Below are 20,736 nucleotides of genomic sequence, written 5' to 3'. Positions count from 1 at the left end.
CTGCCCTGACTGGTAGAGGCTGTTCCCTCTTCAGCATTTCTTTTAAGTGTCATGATAACATCTTCTTAAGTGTTTTCGGGCCAATTTTTCTTCAGACTTGGCATTCTCCTGCCTTCAGGAATATTCTCTGACCTGACATTCCCTATTCATTCATCTCCTGCTGTCTGAGAAAACATTAAAAGCCTCTTGAGCACAGCCCATCATGAAAGGGTGAATGTTCAATCAGGCATAGAAACCCGCCTGATGTCATCTCTTGTTCCCAAGAAAGTTTTCTGATGCTCCGTTAAACGTTCCCATGCTTTCATCTGTGGGAAAGAGATGCTGGAGCAGTCACTGTGCTTTACTGGCACCGAGATAAGAGCTCGGCACTGACATTAGCACGAGTTGCCTCCTGGGTCAGCCCCCTCACCATCCAGTTGCCACGTCCTGGAGGAGGGTGCTCAGGGCTGGCCCGTCTATAGGAGGACGGGAACACTTATTCAAGCAATTTTTGTTTTGTGATGGGTTTCCAGAGTGATCTGGTGGATCCCTCTTCATTCCCACTGAGGGGCACGGTCTAGGGGGGTACAGGGAGCTACAGGGATGTGGTGAATGGACTACCTGCATGGATATATGCTGCAGTTTACCTTTTGAAGCATGCCTTTCATCTGGTGGTGCCACAAGAGCAAAGGGCTGCCTGCCTTTGGTTTATGGATCGCCAACCAAACATGGCCAGACAGCTCCAAAATGGGTGTACCCCAGTATCCAACCCCCCTGCTCCCTCAGCCTGTCTCCCTGTACCTCTGAGACAAACTGGGCAACCTCAGCGTGCCGTTCAGTCCAGGAAAAGTGTGATCTCTGCCTTGCTGCCACACAGCTCAATGCATTTGGGGGCATGAATCCTCCCCGGGGATGCACGTAACCCTGGCTCCATCACCACTGGGCAGGACAGATGTGGATCCACGTGCATCAGTGACGCAGGCAAACTGGATTTGGCCAGCTGCCTGCTGGGGCTTTGAATGCTCATTTTGGGGGAAGGAGGGAGGGAAGAGGGAAAAACCTACCTCCTCCCTGCTCCTGGTGCGGAGGGGAATGCGAGCAGAGGAAGAGCTGGGACAGGGCTGCTGCTTTGCCAGGAGGTCCTCTCCCTGGTAGGTGGCAGAGACATAACAGCACAGGGCCAGTGCCTGGGAGCCCTCCTGGAGCTGTTTGTCCTTTTGCTGCATCCGTCAGATTTGTGTGGGAGTGTGTGTGTGTGTGTATGTTGCTTTGTTTTTCCACCCTGTTTTTTAGTAATAATCCCCTCCAAGGTTACAGAGATATCATTTGTCAGGCAAGCCGACAGAGCTCTTTCTTACTATGGGATTACATAAGAGAACACAGGCTTTATTACCATTTTAGGACGTATTAGCATTGTGGATTATTTCCATAGAGACTGAGCACAGAGGCAGCCTTCACTCCGGGCTCCCTTGCCCTTCTTCCTCCCCGTCTTTTACTGTTTTTAAAAAAATAATAATCATTAGCAAACAAGCAGGAGGCATCCTGTGAAGCCCAGTCCATGATCAATGGTGTATGTGGCGGGCTGGCACGAGTGCCAAGAGCACATCACAAGCCTGCAGATATCTTGCAGGCTTGCAGATATCTTGCAGAGCAGCAAGAAAGCAGATGAGATTTCTTTATTCCTGCCCATCCGTGTGCCTTTTGAGAGGGTAGGGAGAGCTGCTACTCCCACCTGGGTCATTTGTTGTCTGTGGGGCTGCATGGCAGGCCAGGTCAAGGCGTCGTCTCTCAGTTTAACAGCCTATGAAATGGGTGGGTTAATCATACTATGGTGTCCTGCTGGCTGGGGTTGCTCATGAATGTATGATTTACCTGCAGCATCTTTTCTGTGAAAGGGGCGATCCTGAAATGGCTTTCTTGTGCTGACCGTGTGTCTTGAAGCTGGTAGAGCAGGGAGGGATTGTGGAGCCTTGCTGTAAATAAGAGAAACTGCACATTCCTCACTTGGAAAAGCATCTCGCCAGACAGATAAGTCCTGCATTTCTGGCGTGCGCTGTAACTGGGCTGCAGTGTAATCTTCTCCATGGTTGGGCTAGCAGGGGATGTTTTAGTTTTTCCCCCTTTCCATCAAAACTTGCAGAAAGCAGAGGTGATTTTCCTCACCAGGTCTAGGGAATGTGAAATCTGTGAACGTGTTTCCTTCTCTTGGCTGTGCCACTGCTACAGCACAATATATTGGCATTTCTTATGGATTGGCAGCACAGCGAGACATGGCTTGGAAAATTTCTGAGCTGATCCCAGTTCTCTCCTCAGTGAGTGGTCTCTGAGCAGCACTGCCTATGTGGAGGGAGGCAACCCAGGTCTGGAAGGGGAGCTTTTGTTTCACCTCTTGCCTGTTCTTTTCAGGGCTCATAAGTCATGTAATTAGTGTTTCTTCTCCTGCTGCTACTGCTATGTTACCTACAACACGAAAGCTGTACTAGATCCTAAGGAAGTCCCTGCTTAGGGACCACTTGCAATGTTTGATCCATTGTCATATGTCAAGGCTGTCCCCGAGGGCCAGTCTTACAAGAGAGCAATCAGACAGCTAACCACATCCAAGAAACAGCCTGCTGCTCTGCTTCTCGAGTCCTTCTGTTTGGGCTGTGCCCTGATGGAAGCAGCATATGCACACCTCTTCCCTACCACCAAAACCTTCAGCAGCAGCCTGGGAGGCTCCATGTAGCACTGGCACTCCAGTGGCAAAACAGGCCTCTGTAGAAGAGACCCTTCTTACACGAAGAGCAAGAGCAGGCCAAAAAATCACCAGGGATTGGTCATTTGTGACCAAGTTGTTACAGAAAGGCAGGGAACTCATGTCAGTTGGAGATGGGGTGGAAAGGGGTTTTGAGGTTCTGTAATGACTGTAGGGTGAAGTTCAACTGGGTGTTTGGGCACCTGAGAAATTATAGGGAATCAGGCTTCAGACGTACTGTTGCTTAGGAAATGTTTTATTTCTCTTTGAAAGAAGTTTAGCCAGAATACTGAGAAAGTAGCTGTCCTGTTGTGACCCTGGCAATTGCACCATTTCTGTGATTTACCAGCGTGATGCATGATCATTAATGGCATCTTTGCCTGGGATGATAAACTGAAGACCTTGAGATTTATCTGTAGGCTGGCTGCATCCCAGTTATGACTTCTTTGCTGTCGTTTGAAAAAATCAAACATATTAATTGCCAATGAAGAAAATATACTCTCTGCTGCTCTAGGCAAGTGGGTCCAAGAGAAAAAAAAAAAAAAAAAGGTGAAACTCCAATTTTTGTCACCTACCTGGACTTATCCTTGTGTTCTTTCCCATGCCAGCCTCCCATTTCGCTGTCTGGAACTAGGAGTGGATTCAGACACACCTGGGCTCCTTACCTCTTCAGTTCAAGGAGTTTAGAAAGCAAGGGGGTCCGCTCTGAACCTTGTGACTCACCAGGGGGGTCTCCCTGATGTGTCTGACCTACCCTGTCCTCTGTGCAGTAAATAATCAAGGGTTCCTTGCCATCTCAAATTTTGTTAAGTTGCTGTGCTATTTACTGTTAAACTTTTAGATCTCTACATTATATCAATAAAAATATTGCTGCCTTTCTCTTATGAGTGAAGTGTGTAATTTCATCCTTGACACAAATGCCCTATGATCTCCACTTCCTACAGGGGAATGTGAGGTTTTGAAGACTGACCCCAAACTTTAGAGAAGTCTGTTTGGAGAAGTCCTCAGTAATCAGAGATGTTTTATCCTAGCTGAAGTGATCTACTACAGCATACCCCAGTGACACAAACTTTTTGGGGAAACAGAGTAAAGAAAAGCTGTTCAGAAAGAAATAAAAATCCATGTGTAAATGAACAGCTGAGACCTTCCTGTGGGGTTAACACTGAAGGAGTTCATGTGTATCAGAACATGAAGCCATCATTCCCAGTGGCTGGAAACCTTACCCAGGGATCTGACTTTACCTCAGCTGGAATAGACACAGAAAGTAAGAGCTTTCTTAGGTTAAATTGCCACATTTTGAAAAGACTTGTTCTAGCATGTTTATTATCAGCTTGCTGAGATTACTAGGGAGTCCTCAGACATCAGCTCCCTGCTCCACAGGGCTTAGGACACACACATTTCTTCCTGGGAGCTACCCCAGCATCCTTCCTCTACAATACCTTGGTCAGTTTCCTGAAGGTTTGGGACAATTGTGGGTGGACGTCTGCATGTGTTTGTGCCCTGGACTGGTGACTGAAAATCTGCAGGCCTACACAAGCAGTGGGACTAGCTGTGTTTCTCATGCAAACACACACATGTGCATTCTTCCAGGGGCCTCAGGGAAGGGCACGCATCTGAACACTGGGCCGTCTGTGGCATGGTTGGTGTCTATTAATCACAGCCACTGTTCATGCAGGGTAGCAGAGAAATGTGTTGGAGAAAGACCTTTTTTTTTGCCACATCAGTTCCAGCAGTGTCTTCACCTCAGACCTGCTCACTTACATGGCACAAATCCATTTTCCTTGTTGCTTACCTGGACTGCATCTGCAGAACTACAAGGAGATAAGCAGGCACCATTTCTGTCTCTTGTGGCCCTCAACCGTCCCCCACCACAGAGCTAGGTTCTGGCTGCAGACTCTTTAGCATCTGCAGCTGCTGAAGATGCTCATCTCCAGCCTTACTACCTTGTGTCTTGCCTAAGGCCTCTATGAGCTTTGGTGCAGCGGGAGCCCTGCAGAAATGATGTTTGGTGATGGAAGATGGCTGCCTGAGGGGACACCATTAACCTCTATCAGAGCCTGCCCCGTTCAGGAGCCCTGTGCACATAAGCTACTGCCTTTGGAGCCAAAGGTGTAATTTAATTCTTGTTTCTCTGTGTTTCTGCTTTAGAAATTCCTTGCTGAAGTAACTGTGCAGGAGGGCTTAGGCTGCATCAGAGCTGCTGCACAGATGGCTGTTTCCCAAGTGGAAATAGCACCATAATGCTGATGTGTCCTAGCTGCAAGCAGCCTTGTGCAGCACAGGGACAAAATTCTCTTTTTTATGAACCACAGGGCTAATGAAATTCTAAAAAAAAGGCTATGGTAACAGCCAGTTTTCTCTTTCTCTGCATTCCTAGAACTTGTTCAGAGGCACCCAGTCATGCAACAGTCCTGCAAGTATTGTGTTGGTGTGACCCCTGTGTGGCTCATGATAAACCCTGAACCTTGGGAGAAGCCCTATTTCACACAAATTTCCTTATCTACCTACTCTGCATGGCCCTACCTTCGTCCACAGTGGGAGACATCTCAGGGACTCTGACAGCTTTCAGCTGTGAAGCAGTTTTGCATATCTGCTCCAAAGGACTGAGGTTGTGATACCAAACCCTTCGTGTCTGAATTGTACTGTGACCCCGGTGTCCTTAAAAAGTGTCTTCGTTAGACATTTGTCCTTATTTAGTGTAGGATTAGATCTTTTTTTTTTTAATTATTATTTTTTTGTATACTTATACCTCTAGGATCTGCTTTATTGTCATAGGCATTTGTGCTTCAGCCTGTAAAATGAAGAAAATTGTTCACCTGTGGTCAAATTATATGTTTTTTGGCGGTCTGAATTTCCCTCTGCATGGGCTTGCCTCTGTGTTGAGATCTTGTGAGCTGTGTCTGAATTTGCTGCCTTGAGTAGGCAGCGTGACTGCTTGTCCAAGTGACTTCCAGGGTCAGAAGTGTTGCTTGCAGCACAGAAAGGAGGATCCAGAAGCCAAGCCCTCAGTCTCAGAAAAACACCCTCACTGCAGAGTTCTCGTATTTTGCCAGCTACACGGACACCAAGGCGTCCATTTGTGGAACACAGTTTGTCTCACAGCAAGGAGAAAAATAGCCTTTTACTTATACATTGATCACATTTAATGGGGAACAGCACAGGAGGAGTCATTATTAATAATTATTTGCATAACAATAGCCTTTCTTCCACAGATCTCACAAAGCTGGGCAAACACGAATTAATTCAACCTTAAACTACCCACATGGGAGGACGCAAAGTATCATTATCCACATGAACAGTTTCTCTGCATGATTTTACTAATTATAGTATAGCACTTAGGTGTTGTTACATGTGCTATATAAGGTGGTAAATAACATTTTACAGGGAGGAAAAAAGGCATTTTCTTACCCCATCAGACTCTCTTTCCAGCACATTATCCTGACTCCAGCAATTATTCAGCAGAAGGTTAAGGAGGAAATGGGCCATCAATGGGCAACATGACCAAAGCTATCAGTAAGTGAAATGCTTTGCCCAAACCCCACAAAATATGGCCTGACAAAGAGCTGAATCTAGATAAGAATTTAAATTGTGCACCCTCCACCAGTTCAGAGCAGCTTTTGCCTTTCTCTATTGCATGCAGGAATCCCATTTCTGATCCTACCATGGCAGCATAATGCAGCCTTCTTGAAAAATGGGACATCGATCACTGTGGACAGGCATGAGTCTGCTGTGGGATACCACAACCTAGCTGTCTATCAGTTCTGTCTAGGAGGGTGAATGCCTCAGCTCACCTCGGAGGACCCCACATTCAGGCGCCAAGATTTGGCTGAGACTTCCAACAAGGCCTTTGCCATCCTTTATTTCCCTGCTAAGCACACAGAAGGAAAAAAAAAAAAAAAAAAAAAAAAAAAAAAAGCTGGCTCTAGGTCTTTCTGAGGACAGCCCAGCAACTGGGCAAGGCGGTGTCTGAAATAAATATAGTTTTGGAGGAGAGTTCATTTCCCCTGAATTAATGCAGCCTGACACAGAGCGCAGGAGCATGTGCCATCTGGTCAGATCTGCCTTGATTTTGCGAACAAGGGGGAGGGTAACCGATACTTTTATGAACTGCAGTTGCTGCACAGGCGAAAACAGTAATCCCTTGGGTACCAAAAATGCGAGATGCTAATCTGAAATTAAAATGGGTAAGCGCACGCAGGCCCAGTAAGGTCGAGAAGGTCAAAACCTTCTTCTTTAAGGAAATGAACCTTTTTATCGTGAGAAGCTCTGGGCACAGCCATGTAGTTCATCAGTTTAATAGGAGGCAGTGGGGTAGCGTGCTGCTCTTTTATTTCTGAGCCAAGCTTGTTCCCTCTCTGTGTGGAGTGTAATGTAATTCCCTTCCTTCATCCCACAGTTTATGTGTGTCCTTTGCATAGAATTCACTCCTACATTACATGTCCATAACCCTTCCCCACCTCGGGCCCTGTTTTGCCATTGCCTTTTGATATAAATTGTGCTGGAGGGTGTCCCTCTCCCTCCTCAGCTAGTGATCAGGCAGCTAATTCCACTCTCTCGTGGAGTCCTGCCGAGCATGTAATGAAATGGCCAAATTCCGGCAGTTCTCCCCAGGAGGGAGTCGGAAACCATTCAGCGGCATGTCACGACGTGAGCTGTGATAGTGGGAGACCTGGAGGAGATCCTCATCTATCTCCTCGTGCTGCTCCTGAAAGCAGAGCTCATGCCTTGGCAAGTGGTGGATTAGGACTCTGCGCAAGCTGCTGGAGAGGTCAAGACAGCCCGGGCACACCCCATGGTGCTGGCTTATAGAGTCACAATTGGCTGTGACTTTGGGACAGGACAGGCTCTTAGTTTAGTGGATGATGGCTGAGTAACCCAGAGGCATGTGTAAGGCAGGAGCAGAAAGAGTTTGCTGTGTTTTCCTTACAAAATTGCTCCTTGGCTGAGTGCCTTGCTGATTTTCAGCCACCATCCCATTGTGCAAAGTAATGATGAGGACTCTGAAACTTCTGTGCACATCATCCAAGGCACTTCCCTAAAGGAGGACTTTGTCTGCTGCTTTTAGATCTTCCCTGAGTGTTGTGGGTTCATCCTCTTGATGGGCAGTGGTCATGCACACAAAGCCAGCATATACTGCTTGGTGTAGGGGGTGGACAGTGATTTATGGGGTTATGAAGACTGCAGGAAGGACCAAAATCGGGACTGCATTTTCTATGCAGTCAGTTCAAGGTGAGTATTGCAGCTCTTCTGGCCAGGGAGGCTCTCAGGAGAGAATGTTTCCCAGTAGTGGTCTTGTTCTCCTTTTTCACTATCGATGCAGAGCAGGAACAGTATCTTGATGCATTCCTGCCTTGGATGTAGTAAAACTTTTAGGTAGAGGCACATGACAACGCTTGGGGGAAAGATGCTATAAGGAATAACGAGGGTTTTTCTGGGCTTTGCAGCCCAGATAAAAGAGTCAGGTTTGGATGTAATTGATGGGTTTAATTCATGACAGGGAGATTCCGGCTCAGAAATTGCCATCAGTTTTTGAGTGCTGAGCAGTGATCATCTGTGCAAGGGGCACATTTCTGTAAAGATCCTGCTTGTATTCCCTTCAGCCATACCCTCTCTCCCCCCACCTTCCATCCTTTTCTCTTCAAAAGGAAACATCCTCCAAAACAGGGAAATTGTCTTTTTATGTCTTTGTCTTTGTCTTTTTTTTTCTTTTACTCCCAAGCTCATTTTTGTCTCTGGACCAGCATGCCCGATAAAAGCATGCAAAGGTCTTTTATTTATGTTTGGCTAGGAGCTGACCAGATGCCCCAGCCTGTGAAATAATCACCATCTGTTGATTGTAATTGCAAGGCAAAAGCCAAAAGCCTGGAAGGTTTTTTCAGTGAAGTATTCAAAGAACTGCAGCCTGACTTTTCTGAATAAAAACTAAAGCTTCTTCTCTGGGTCAAATCTTTTTTTTTTTTTAATACTTTCCCACATGCTGAATGCCTATGAATAGTTCTGCTACTCATTCCGTCCTTATCGGGAGCAATTTGGCTTTGCACTTTTTTTTACCTTCACGGCCCTCTGAGAAGGTGGTCCCATGGCTGTGCCTTGGTGCATTGCATCCTTCCTTTGTAGCCCAGCACTTTGGTGGGAGCACACGTGTCTGAGGCCCTACTCCGCAGTGAGCCTCTCCTCTCTCTCTTTCTGTCTCCCTGCCATCTTGCCATTCTCACATCAGTCAAAGCTGTCTCGGGGGGAGAAGGACAATGGCGATTACTGCAGGTGCAGCGAGAATCAATAATTCATTTAATCATAAATTAATAAATGATGATACTGCTTGGGGAGAAGGGGAGGAAGAGAAAGAACATTAATAAAGTGGTTTCCAGATCAATTCCACAACTCCGAGCGACCGAAGAAAGGCACCAGAGGGCCTGAACCTGATAATTGTCAAGGTCTGTAGGATTCCCTCGCTGCTGTCATTGCCGCTTCTCGGGTTTAATTCAGTGACCTGGCTGTTATTTGCCCCTGTCTCCTGCGGTACTTGGGGGCTGCAAAACTTTGGTATTTGCACAGCAGCGAGCAAAATGCCTCTGGGTGGGGCAAGCGAGCTGTATAGGCATTTCTGTGCTTGCCGGATAAAAGCATTGCAGTGCTTGAAGTGCTTCTGCTAGGCACTGAGAGGAAGGCAGGTCTTTCTTCAGTCCTAGCCCACCAACAGCTGAGCTTGCTTCTCTGGGGCTGTGGGGTGCAGCTGAGTATTGCAGCCACTGGGTGACCCAGGAGCAATTAACGCTGCGCTGCATCTGGCCCTACCCGAATTACATGGAGAGGAATGCACATATGCATCCCATCTGCTGGGGTCTACAGCGTAAGAAGGCAGGGCAAGCCAGGATTTAACCATCAGAAAATGAGGAATGAGTATAATAAGGATATTAAGTGCGCTAACCTCCAGCAGACACCTCTTGGACAGGTTATACCTATTTATTTCAGTAAGTGGACAAAGACGGAGAAAGCCTGTAACACAGCAGTCCTTCATCCTGACTAACGAGCAGCCAAATTTGTCAAATGAGTTACCACCAAGCTGTGGTGCTTTTGAGTACTCATCTCTGTCCTTCCCCCTGCCTGCAGTAACACAGGCATTTTGCAGCAGCTTAAGTGAAGGTCCTTTGGGGTTTGATTTGTCTCTGAAAAAATATATAGGACCCTGAGGATGTCTTTCCATGGATTTAATGCTCTGGGGGGACTACCTGAAGCTTGTTTTCATCATCATCCAGGAGAAGAGGTCAGGTCTGTTTATGCAGCATAGTAGTGGTTAGAGGAATTTGGAAGCTGTGGCCCTCTCCTAGCTCTTCATGTGGTCAGCAGGCATCTGGGAACATGACCTCCCTAGGGACACAAGGTCTTTATTATGGATTTGTGTGTCACTGTATTAATAACCGTAATGACTACTGGTTTTAGAGCCTTAGTATCTCTTTTACATAACTATGTATGTTGCCAACAGGCGTGAGGTGAGCCAAAGCTGCTGGAATACCCAGCAAGGCTCTTTGCCTCAGCAGGGGCTTGAATTCTGCCCAACATTCATATACTGGGCAAAATCTCTGCTTTTCCTAAAAGGAAGGGATGAGCCAGTGCAACCAAGAATGCCACTGGGGCTTGGGACCTGGAATCTCAGACAGTTTAAAGATTGGGAGAGAGGGAAAGGATCTGCAAAATGCTCTTGCTGGGTGCACTCACAGCATCTGTGCCCCTTCTTTCCTTTGGGTTACTTCTTATTTTACATCAGTGCAACTTAGAATGAGGTCAATTTATTTCCTGGTATAAAGTCTATTTTTTAATATTTTTTTTTCTAGTTTAATATTTTAACTCCTCACTTGTTATTACCTCCTCCCACTCTGCAGTAGTCATATGGATCGAGTTTGTTTTATACTTTACTTCATTGGGATTGTTTCTTAGTCAGCTGTGCGCGTTTAACCCTTCTTGGTCTTCCTCCCAAATTCTTCCAGATCTAATTCTTAATCTTCTACTCTCCTCCCTCTCTTCTTTTCTCTTATCTCTGCTGAGGAAAACCTGATAGCTTGAACAAAATTGAAACCTTGGGCTAGTTGTAATGAAATGGTGCTAAAGCTCCTTCCCTCTTCCCTCTGTTGTTGCAGGATGCCCCTCTCTTCACTACCCAAAACTGCAAAAGTCTGTTTTGCTGATAAAACACATCAAGATTTTTTATTTGCTATTTTCTCTAATCTCAGAGTACAATACAGCTTCTGGGCTTTCTCCTGCCTGCTGAATATGCATCTTTTGGACCATTGCTCTCTAGGATCATTACCTGCATTTTTCTGTTTTGGTTGGGTCTAGATTAAATCATCCCCTTTCTCACTCATGCTACTCCCTGCTTTAACTTTCAGACTATTGCCCACACATTCTTAATTTTAAGGGACTTGTTTGGCAAGGGCCTGTTTCTTTTTCTTTTGTTACATCTGCAATTTCTATGTAGGGCATCAGCTGCAAGCATAATGGACAGTAAGTGTTGGCTTCCTTTGACACTGGTTTAATAAGACCAGTCCAAATAAGTGCATTTTCTTTTTGTACCTCTGGCCATTTTTTGGATCTGTGGATTGTTTGTTCTGGCTGAACTGATGCAGTGAGGTAATATCAACTCATTTAAATCCTGAAGGTGCTGCTCTTACTGCCTCCCCACTGGGTGCTAGTTGTGCATGTGTATTAAAAAGCAAAAGATTTCGTTTGTGTATTGCAAGTGGTTATATTCTTTAGATTCTTAATGACTCCCTGTTTGTTTCATTATTTCACTAGGGATAGATATCGACTTGGAATTAAACATTGCCAACTCTATTCCTTATTGAAAATCTTTATTATGTTTGCTTTTTGGTTGGTTTTGTGGAACCTCCTCAGCTCAATGTAAATTGTCAGATTATTTGTCACTGGGATAATACGTTTGTCAATGGTTTGCCGTAACAAATTAGGCTCCTGATCTTGCATACATTTATGCATGTGCTTATATATATAGATTGCTTAACATTCAACCCTGTAATAGGTCTGCTGAAGTGAAAGACTTCTCAAAAATGTCTCTGTCTCTTCTGGATTAAGTTTGATGGTGTTGCTAGCTTTATTTGGTTTGTAGACATGTTGTTCTTCAAGTTCTTTTTGTTTCTGCTCCCCTTCTCCTTCCTCCTCCCCCCTTTTCTAGACAAAACTTCCTTTCTTTATTCTTCTGTCTAAGGACAGATTTAAAAAAGCTGCTCAGCCATTGCTTAACTGTTAATTTCATCCTCATCCTCATTTATTAATGAACCTACCTTCTTTCTGGTGCTTCTTTTCCTCCTGATGAATTTGTAAATCCCTTCTTATTCCCTTCAGTGCCTTGGGCAACATAAATTCATTTGCTTTTTTTCCCCTTGCCCTTATCTTTTCCCTACAGCCTTAATTGACTCTGTATATTCTTGTTTAGTCACAATCTCCCCTTCCATTTGCAGCACAGAACTTTTCTTATGGTTTTCTTAATGAAAAGGCATCAGTAGGAAAACACCGTGCTGTACAGTACAATAAGATCTGAAGTGTTTCTTTTAAAAGTTGCGTGTGGTGGAGCCTTCTCAGGGAGAATTTATATTAGGAACAGTCACTGTGTGGCAAAGCCAGCATTTTAGTTCTAGTGGGTCTCTGACTTAATTTTTAAAGCTCTCACTGTGACTTGAGCAGGGCGGGATGGGCAGCTGAGCAAATGGTAAATCCTGTTCTTTCTGAGCGGTTTCATCCGCTGTGCCGTGTTGGATGTTCATTATGAGAGCTTCTTTCCTTCCCTGGTAGGAGACGAAGAAAATCTGCCCATTTTCTGGGTAGTTCATCTCCGTCAAAGGAGGTGTGTGGGGGTGTGTGTCTGTGAGTGTTTCAGCCACTTCTTGCTCAGATGAAGGCAGGGTGCCAAAAAGAAATCTGCACTGACAAAATAAGGAGCTGTAATGGGGGAGAGGGGACAGGAGGTCTTCCCAGCCTTCCAAGCTCTCCTCAAAGATGGGTTGGCAATGATGCCATACTTAAAGGCTTCAGTGGTGTGGCAGACAGGCAGGAGTGTCCCGTGACCACTACGGCTGTTGCTAGTAGGGATGGTGCACACACCCCCAGGGAGCAAAGCTGGAGATGGACCAACAGAGGGGTTGCTTCACAAGGTCCAGAGTCATAAACTTGGAGGCTAAATTTGGAGTCTCATTAGAGAAGACCTATTCAGCCAAGGCTGATCTCATGACCTAGACAGATGCTTAAATCTTGTGACCTACAAAGATGTAATCTAGAAAGTGGCTCTCCCACTGACCTGCCCCGTGATCTTGGGAAAGTCTATTTTCTGCTCAGTTACTTTGAAAGTTTCTATAAAACAGGGACAGTGATGTAGGGTTGTGGGAGCTTGGCCAGTTAGTGACTGAAATACTCCAACAACCTGGGTTGAAACAGCAGTGTTTCTTTCTTGTATGGAGTCAGTGTGAAGGTGTTGGTGGGGCAGGGCAGGAGGAGGTCAGTTGTGTTCAGTGGTTCACACCACCTCTTCTGGGGATGCTCTCACCCACATTTCTTCTCCCTACTCTCTGTGTGGGTGCCATGGAGTGTAGCTGTGGATAAGCAAAGTGTAACAGGGTTACAAGTTCCCATATGCCTTTTGGACCAGAATAGAACCATTGCTGCTTCATCATCCTATATCACCCCCATCCTTCCACACTTCCTGAAGATGGACAAATCAGGAGTCATGCTAAGTCCTGAGAAGGTGGAAGAAAGCACAAACTATGATTAAAAATTAAGAGCTTCCATGGGTCTCCATTGACCCACAACTCCCCCCTTTCTTCTCTTGTGCCCCGTGTTGCCTGGCAGAGGTACTGCCAGAGCTCTGGTCAGCATGCTGGATGTTTGCTCAGAGGAAATATCTCTTTGTTTACATGGGGGAGAGAGGAGCTTAGGAAGAAACCTGGCACAGAGCAGTTGGGATTCGGTTAATCTGCTTAGAAATACATTAATCGGAGGATCAGATGCTGTCAACAATACTCTTTCCCCCTCACTCTCTTCCCTCTTTCAGTACCTTACTCATCGCTGCTCCCATTGGGTCCTATTCCTCACCCTCGTCCATGTGTCCCTCTTCTCCCCTGCTGTGAAAGTCAGGGAGTAATGAAGCACAAGGAGATTAAAGGAAAATTAACAAATAAAATATAAATCCTAGATCTAAATGAAAATTAAAAATGGATCTTCAGCTGTTTATTTGCATCCCTAAATATAGCCTTGTGCCTAAGCCAAACTGAATGTAGCCAGGATTTCCCTGGAAAGCGCTGGGAAAAATGTGCAGTTCCTAAAACATGAGCAAGTAGTGGAAACAGTGGCTGCCTGCTTCCTTTCGAGACTTTATGCATCTCCCCCCAAGACCACAAGAGGCTGCAGAACAAGCTGTGGTACCAGGCTGAGAGGTGGCATTATCACGGCATCATCACCAGAACTGGAGAAAGAACTACTCCAAACTACCACCCCTCGCTGCCTTCAGTATGAAGTGGGGTACTTGGTTTCTGGATAACGTTTCTAATCTAAAAATGGGCAACTGTAATTATTGTCAGAAATCTCAATTTAGTGGGTGTGCTGATTAGAACTGGAGACAGGTTCAGTCTCTTTTTTTGTGCAGTTGGGATAATCATATGCACAAAGACATTACCTGTATGGGGAGAGAGCTCTGAGAGAAGGGGTCACTAATAATGCTGTTAATGGCATATTCCTCAACACCTTGCTTTTCCTGCCTGGCCTTTGGTGAATTTAAAAGGAGGCTGAAAAGTGCATGGAGCTGAGGTTGAGGCCAGGTTTGCTGCTCTCTGAGCTATGTTGTTGTAGAATAACTGTTGTCAGAGGAGTATTTGTTCTACATGTGCTGTCTTCTTCTAACACTTTTTCTTTATTAATTTTTCAAGAAAAGCACAAGAACAAAAAGCATTGCAGTGTACAAGATATCGGTACCAGCTGGGGGATGAAGCTATTCACCTCTTTCTTTATCTTTATACTCATAACATTTGCTTTGCACATGTGATGTTATATATTCCTGGGTTTTGTCCTCAGATACGCAGCATTCTCTTTCATTTTCTGTTACAAAGGTATAATCAGAGGCAATGCAGGATGTGCAACGTGGCTTACTTAATTTCAAGGGAAACCTTTAACTTCAGGAACATCTGACCTTTGAGCCGTTGTTTTAACAGCATTACAGTTGCATTCATTTTGGAGATTTTGCAATCCCATATTAATCCAAATTCCATTGAAGTCAATACCCAGACACCTATTGTCTTAAGCTGGGGTTGGTTCAGGTCATTACTCTTCATCTTGTGCTGAGAAAAGGATGGGGATAAAGAGGAGGATGCAGCAGGATATCAGAGCTCAGTTTCTTTTTGTGCTTTCATGGGTGAAGTAAAGGCTGGCTAGGAGAAAAATTGGGGTGGGTAAGAGTTTTTAATGCAAAAAGATTTGGGGGAGTTGGGTGGGAAGGAGGTTAGTAGGCGGCATGAGGGAAATGCAGTGCTGCTGCCTGGAGGTGCAGCAGTACTTGCCCCAAAATGGGAATTGAAAAGCAATTTGGCCAGAGGTTCCTCCATGAAATCTTATCTTCCATGTGAAGACGTGTCCTTGTGCCAGATCTCTTCTGCTCCCTCTCGCTGGACCACCATGCTTTAGGAAGACTGAGAACCAGCCTCTGTTCCCCTTGACCTGCTATGAAGATCCAGCGGAAACAGTGCCATTTCCCTGTACATGCTTTATGCATCTTCTATATGCATCTACATGCTAAATGTATAGCAGAAACAGATGCACTCAGCTATTTGAGAATGTGTAGACCCCTTTCATGTACAGGCTTTTTTCCCTAACAAATTTGGAGGTCTGATCCCGTGATCCATACCATAAAGTAAGCCTTGATGCAATAGCTTCACAAGACCTAGGGTTGGACATTGGCCCTGCAACTAACAAGTGGACACAAGACTTCTCAGAAGGCAGACGTCATGCCAGCAAGGCAGAAATGCTGAGCTAGCAAGCTCACAAATTCCTGCATCTTGGCTCCCTCCCAGAAAACAGGAGGTAGAGAGCCAATAAACTTCACAGAGATGTGTGCCTTTGACAGCAGCCCTGTGTATGTCAGCTGCTCTATTGCTCCTGGCCAGGAGCAGGGGCTGTGCTACCTGCTGGATGAGCTTGTAGCATTGAATCTCTGCATTTTGGGGATTTGTTTGCCCAGGCAAAGGAGGGTGTGATGGCATTGCTGCTTCCACTCTGTTCAGCAAGAGTAAGGGGCAGAGGGAGGACATGGTAGCACAGGTCTTGCTGTGAGCTGCTGTCAGGAAAGTATGCAGTGTCCTTTCCAGCATGGTGTCCCTGCTGGTTTTAGCCATGCTAGCCTGATTAATCCTGGTACAGACACATGCACTCATGCTGGGGCTGGGTTTTCCTTTTGCTGAGGACAAACAAACAATTGTGGGTTTGGGGTTAGCCTATGTCTCCAGTATGTTGTGCAGAGCTGGTCTGAGTTTTTCTTTCAGCTGTATGTGTTGATGAAAAATGGCATTTTTTTAGTCCAAAAATCTTTTTCACAGAAGTGCTCATTATGTTCTTTTTTTTTTTCACTTCCTTCTTCCCATGGAAAATGGCCAGGGTAGGAGAAAGAAGTGGGACAGGTGATTTTTAATTTCTTTTGACATTGGTTTCAGTTTTCTCTATAAGAAAAAGGATGGGGAAAAATGCAGGGAAGGTAAGGAAAGGAAACCATTTCTATTGCTTTTTCATCTAAATTTAGTGCTGGAAAAACTGCTATCTGCTTTTCTGCTCATTTTCCTCTTCATCCCTATATTTTTTTGTGTTCCTCTCTTGTAGTTTGCCTCCTCCCAGGCTGCTGCTTTCCTGAGAACATAAATAGCCACAAGTGCTGGTATTTGCATGGAAGGTAGGAAAGGAGCCTTGCAGGAAAAGAGGAAAAGGCAGTGCCTCAGGTAGATGCACTCCCCTGAGCAGTGTCTTTCAGAGCTTTGCTGCTGTTGTAGCTAGAAAAGTAGTCTGAGATCCTGCAGTGATTTTTTTTTTTTTTTTTTTTGCTAAAAAAAAAAAAAAGATTGGGGTAAAGAGAAATGTTTTTAAGATGTAAATTAAAAGCATACTGTAGTTATATTTTGGAATTTTGCTTTCTGTATTCTTCTGCTTCTTTTCCTTTGAAGTATTTCTATCTCGTTCTCTACTTTTCTTTTTCCACCATGATGACTTTCTCCTATCACAGGGGGATGTGTTTTATGGGCTCCGACTTAACCCTGCCTGATCCCAACTGTTATAAGGCTCCTTCTCTTTTGGCACCTTTGTGTCTGGTACAAATGAGTACGGTAAATCCCTATGGAGGGTTCTGTGCTTTTGGGATGCTTCCCAGCCAGCCAGCAGCACCTCTGTCCCCATCTCCCTTGTCCCTTAACCCAAACAGTTCTTGCTCGGATGCTGATGCCATCACTCTTCTCCTGGCATGATGATGTGTGGAGTGTTCAAATACTCCACAAGCCTTAATTAATGAACATGTGTTCCCTGCTGGCCGCTCTGCGTGCAGACAGTGGATGGGAGGAGGGAGGAGAGGGGCATGACTGGTGCTGGAGCATACGCTGCACATCCTGCCTTTCACACTCAGCCGTTCCTCAAAGCCTCGCCCCCCCTGCAGAAGTGGAGGGGGCCTGGGATGCCTTGGAGGGGCAAAGAGACGCAATCGAGTTTGACAGGATTTGCACCACAAATTAAGCGCTGAGTGCTAGCATTTGACACTCCAGCTCTGTGGAGCTTTTGGGTAGCCCCTCGCAGAGAAACCTGTCAGAAACCCGAGCATCCAGAAAGCAGGGGGGAAAAACCACACTGCCACCTCCTGTTTTTCACTTCTCAGAGGATGCAAAACACTGAATGGGTGCTGCGTGGCCTTGTCAGCTCCAGCGAGCACCCCAACACCATTGCCTGGGGGAGGAAGGTGCTCTCATGGCAGAGAGCCTGTGTGCTGCCACTCTCGTCCCCACACTGCCACAGTGCAGGGCTGGAGTTATGTCCCACAAAGTGAATGCGGGACCCTGGGAATGAAGATGTATGTGATGCCCTTCAACCTGGGGATGATTTCCCGTCCTCAGCCTCTTGCACTTCTTACAGCCCTGGTTAGCTGCACTGTCATGGCGCTGGGCACAACCATGCCCCAGAAAAACACCTCTTCTTGGGTCTTGCTGGCAGCATCAGCACTGGAGAGATTTTTGAGGGTCAGTGAGAGGGCTGAAGGAAAGGGGATAGGAAAGTGGATGCTCAAGGCTCTTCTCTCTCTGCTAGGGAAGTCCTGAACTGCTAGTCCTTGTTTTAGGTTCAGTGTGGGTATGGAAACAACAACACCCTTCTTCTTGATCAAAAAGTATGTACTAAGCCCATTTAATTACTCCCAGCCAGCGATGTTCATGCCAACAGACTAATGGAAGCTTGTTTTCATTTGTTAGACTTCCGTTACCTGGAAGTAGCTGTGTCCTCTTCGTCTGTCCTTTGTGCTTACGCATTATTGCTGCATGTGCTGTCTGAAGTGATGCTGTCTTCCAGCCTAGCAGAAGTGCCTCCTCTCCTGCTGCATCTTCTGCTTCCTGGAGTTGGGAAGAGACTTTAACATTTTGTGACGTGAGTGCAGAGATACATATTAGTAGGTCCTATAGTAATGACAGTTGGGCAAGCAGTTACAAAAAGCTGTTCCTTTGCTGAAGATAACCTCTGGATGGGCAGTGCTTTGTGGCAACTTCAGTAGAGTACAGCCTCCTGCAACACCGCCTTGTCATTAGAGCTGAATTCCTTCCCTGTGGTCTGTGTTTATTGCGAACATAAATGACATGCCTGTGGCAGCCTCAAAATACATCTTCTGAGCTTCTCTTTTAGGCATTAGCACCACTGGGTGCCCAAGTAGCACAGAAACACTAGTGAGGTGAGAGAGCTCTGCAGTTGGATGTGCCATGTGGAAAAGCAATGACACCAGCAGATCTCCTCCCCACAGGCCCAACATTCAAACCCACATCTAGAGCCTTCATTGGTAGACCAGGCTTTGGTGCAGTGGATGTTTGCTTTCTGACTTTTTTAGCTGCTTTTTATGGAGTCTGCCAGCAGCTGAAGCAATCTCCGTGCTTCCATGAGTGTTTTGCAGCAGCCTTTCCCTCATGCAGTTGTGTCTTCAAGCAGGGGATGTTGGTGTGAGCGCTCACAGAAGGCAAGGAAACCAGGTCGGGCAAACACTGTCGAAGCAAATTCAGGCTCATTATTCAAACAGATGTTCATGAATATATTTTGCCATATTTGCAGAGTCTTAATTGTAATCTGACTTGATGGGCACATGAGTTTAAAAGTAGAAGACTGAATTTATAGAGGGAGGGATGAGCTGGAACATGACCTACAGAGCGGGGCTCTGGAGAGTGAGGGTTCACTTCCACCTCTGCACAAGCATGAGCAAGTCACCTGGGGAGACTCCTTGTCACCTGGCCTTATTGCTCCTTGCCTTCCCTGGGAAAACACACCCATGTTGTGAGCAGGACTGCTGCATTGCGTGTTCATTCATAATTGCTGCTTTCTTTGCTTTTCCCTCTTGGCAAATATAGTGGGGATTTACTGCTTTTTGTCTCTCGCAAGTTAAAGGCTCTCCTCCATCCCTCTTCTTTTTGCTACCAGCATCTTCCATAGCAAGCTGTCAAAACTTATCTTATGGGGTCCCTCCTGCAAAGTTTTGGTGTCACCAAGTAATAAAATGACTTCCCTGCCTGGTGAACAAGAAGGGAATCTGGGCAAGAAGCCCAAGCATAATTCTTCTGCAGAGATTATTATTATTGCCATTAGCAAATATGGTAGGAAAAGTTATGATAAACAAGGGAGAGATAAGTGTGATTTGTACAAGTTTAATCTCTTCTCTGTGTGTTGTTTTTTCTTTTTCCTCCCTGCTGGCAAACCAGGTAAAAAGATTGCATTGCTTCTGCATCGTCTGACATTGGGGTTGTCCATTGCATGACATGACACAGCTCATCCAGTCTCATACGTACCTTTTCACATCACAAAAATGTTTCTTAAACAGATAATTTTACTCCTTGAAGTAAATGACATGGTACCACATAGTCTAGAGACAGAAACCTACTTCTCAGCCTCCTGCAGCATTTTAAGCCTGCAGCTCATAACAGAGCAAGGGACTGCAAAACAATCAATCAGAAAAACAACTTATAAAACCCCAGGACCTCTATACAGGTAGCCTAAGCCCTTAGTGCCCTCTCTCTAGCTGTAAGGCAAGCAAGAAGGGAGTACAAAAAGGTAATTGAGTTCTTTGCCTAGTGCTATGTATTTCTAGGTGAGAACCTCTGTAGCAAGAGGCACACCACAGTTTGGGAATGATTCTTCCTTCCATGATGCAAAATAGTTTAGTGAGTCCTTTTGGAAAAGGCAGAGAAACACCAGTGAGCTGTGGCAGCCCAAGCTGTGTCTTGCACAGATGCTTCTTTCCTTGGAGATGATGGTGATGGCTGTGCACCCCATATTGCTGGTTTAAAACTGGGGGTGTTTGCAAGCACCAGCAAACTCAGCATCAGGGCTGACCTGCAGGATTTGTTGCTGGTGCTTCCCAGGTGTTGCCAAGACACTTGGAGGAAGGTTGAGGGAGCAACATTTTTGATGCCTGTGGGTGCCTGGTTTCAAAAAGCACTGCTGGGCAGGTGGAGTCAAGCTGTGCCTTAGCATCACTGCTAACCTCTGTGAAACAGGTGAACACCATTTTGAAGTGTCCCATCAGCACAGGATTTGCTTCCCAGGACCACAGGGTGTGCAGCATACCTTGAAACGGAACCTGGAGGTGCCTAGCGTGAGCCTTTTCCAGCTCTTGGGAACCACAAGAAGGCTTCTTTTAGCTGAGAGGATAAGCAGGGACAGCAGTGAGTACCTGCTCCTGGCTGCGAGAGAAAGGAAAGCTTTCGGAGAGACTTCGTTATGCGGAGTACCACTGATCTGAGCTTTTAATAATGCAATGG

The 20,736-nt window shown here is 45.8% G+C and overlaps 1 protein-coding gene across 8 annotated transcripts in view; it reads left to right on the top strand.

The window, feature by feature from the left end:
* IGSF11 (immunoglobulin superfamily member 11) overlaps positions 1-20,736 on the top strand; it is a 94,475-nt gene that overhangs the window by 52,384 nt on the left and 21,355 nt on the right. Inside the window, exon 1 of one of the 8 annotated variants that reach the window (XM_084507273.1) lies at positions 9,833-9,982. The exons of 4 other annotated variants lie outside the window; for them this stretch is intronic. In XM_084507273.1, coding sequence (XP_084363399.1) covers positions 9,916-9,982 — 67 coding nt within the window. In that variant the 5' untranslated portion in view covers positions 9,833-9,915. Of the gene's footprint in view, positions 1-9,832; positions 10,095-10,115; positions 10,134-20,736 lie in introns of those variants that run through there. 3 more of the 8 variants (XM_084507276.1, XM_084507275.1, XM_084507274.1) reach the window with 3 other exon arrangements.

Source organism: Aythya ferina (genome assembly GCF_964211825.1).
Source record: "Aythya ferina genome assembly, chromosome: 1".
Classification (NCBI taxonomy): domain Eukaryota; kingdom Metazoa; phylum Chordata; class Aves; order Anseriformes; family Anatidae; genus Aythya; species Aythya ferina.
This window is presented reverse-complemented; position numbering and strand designations above follow the sequence as displayed.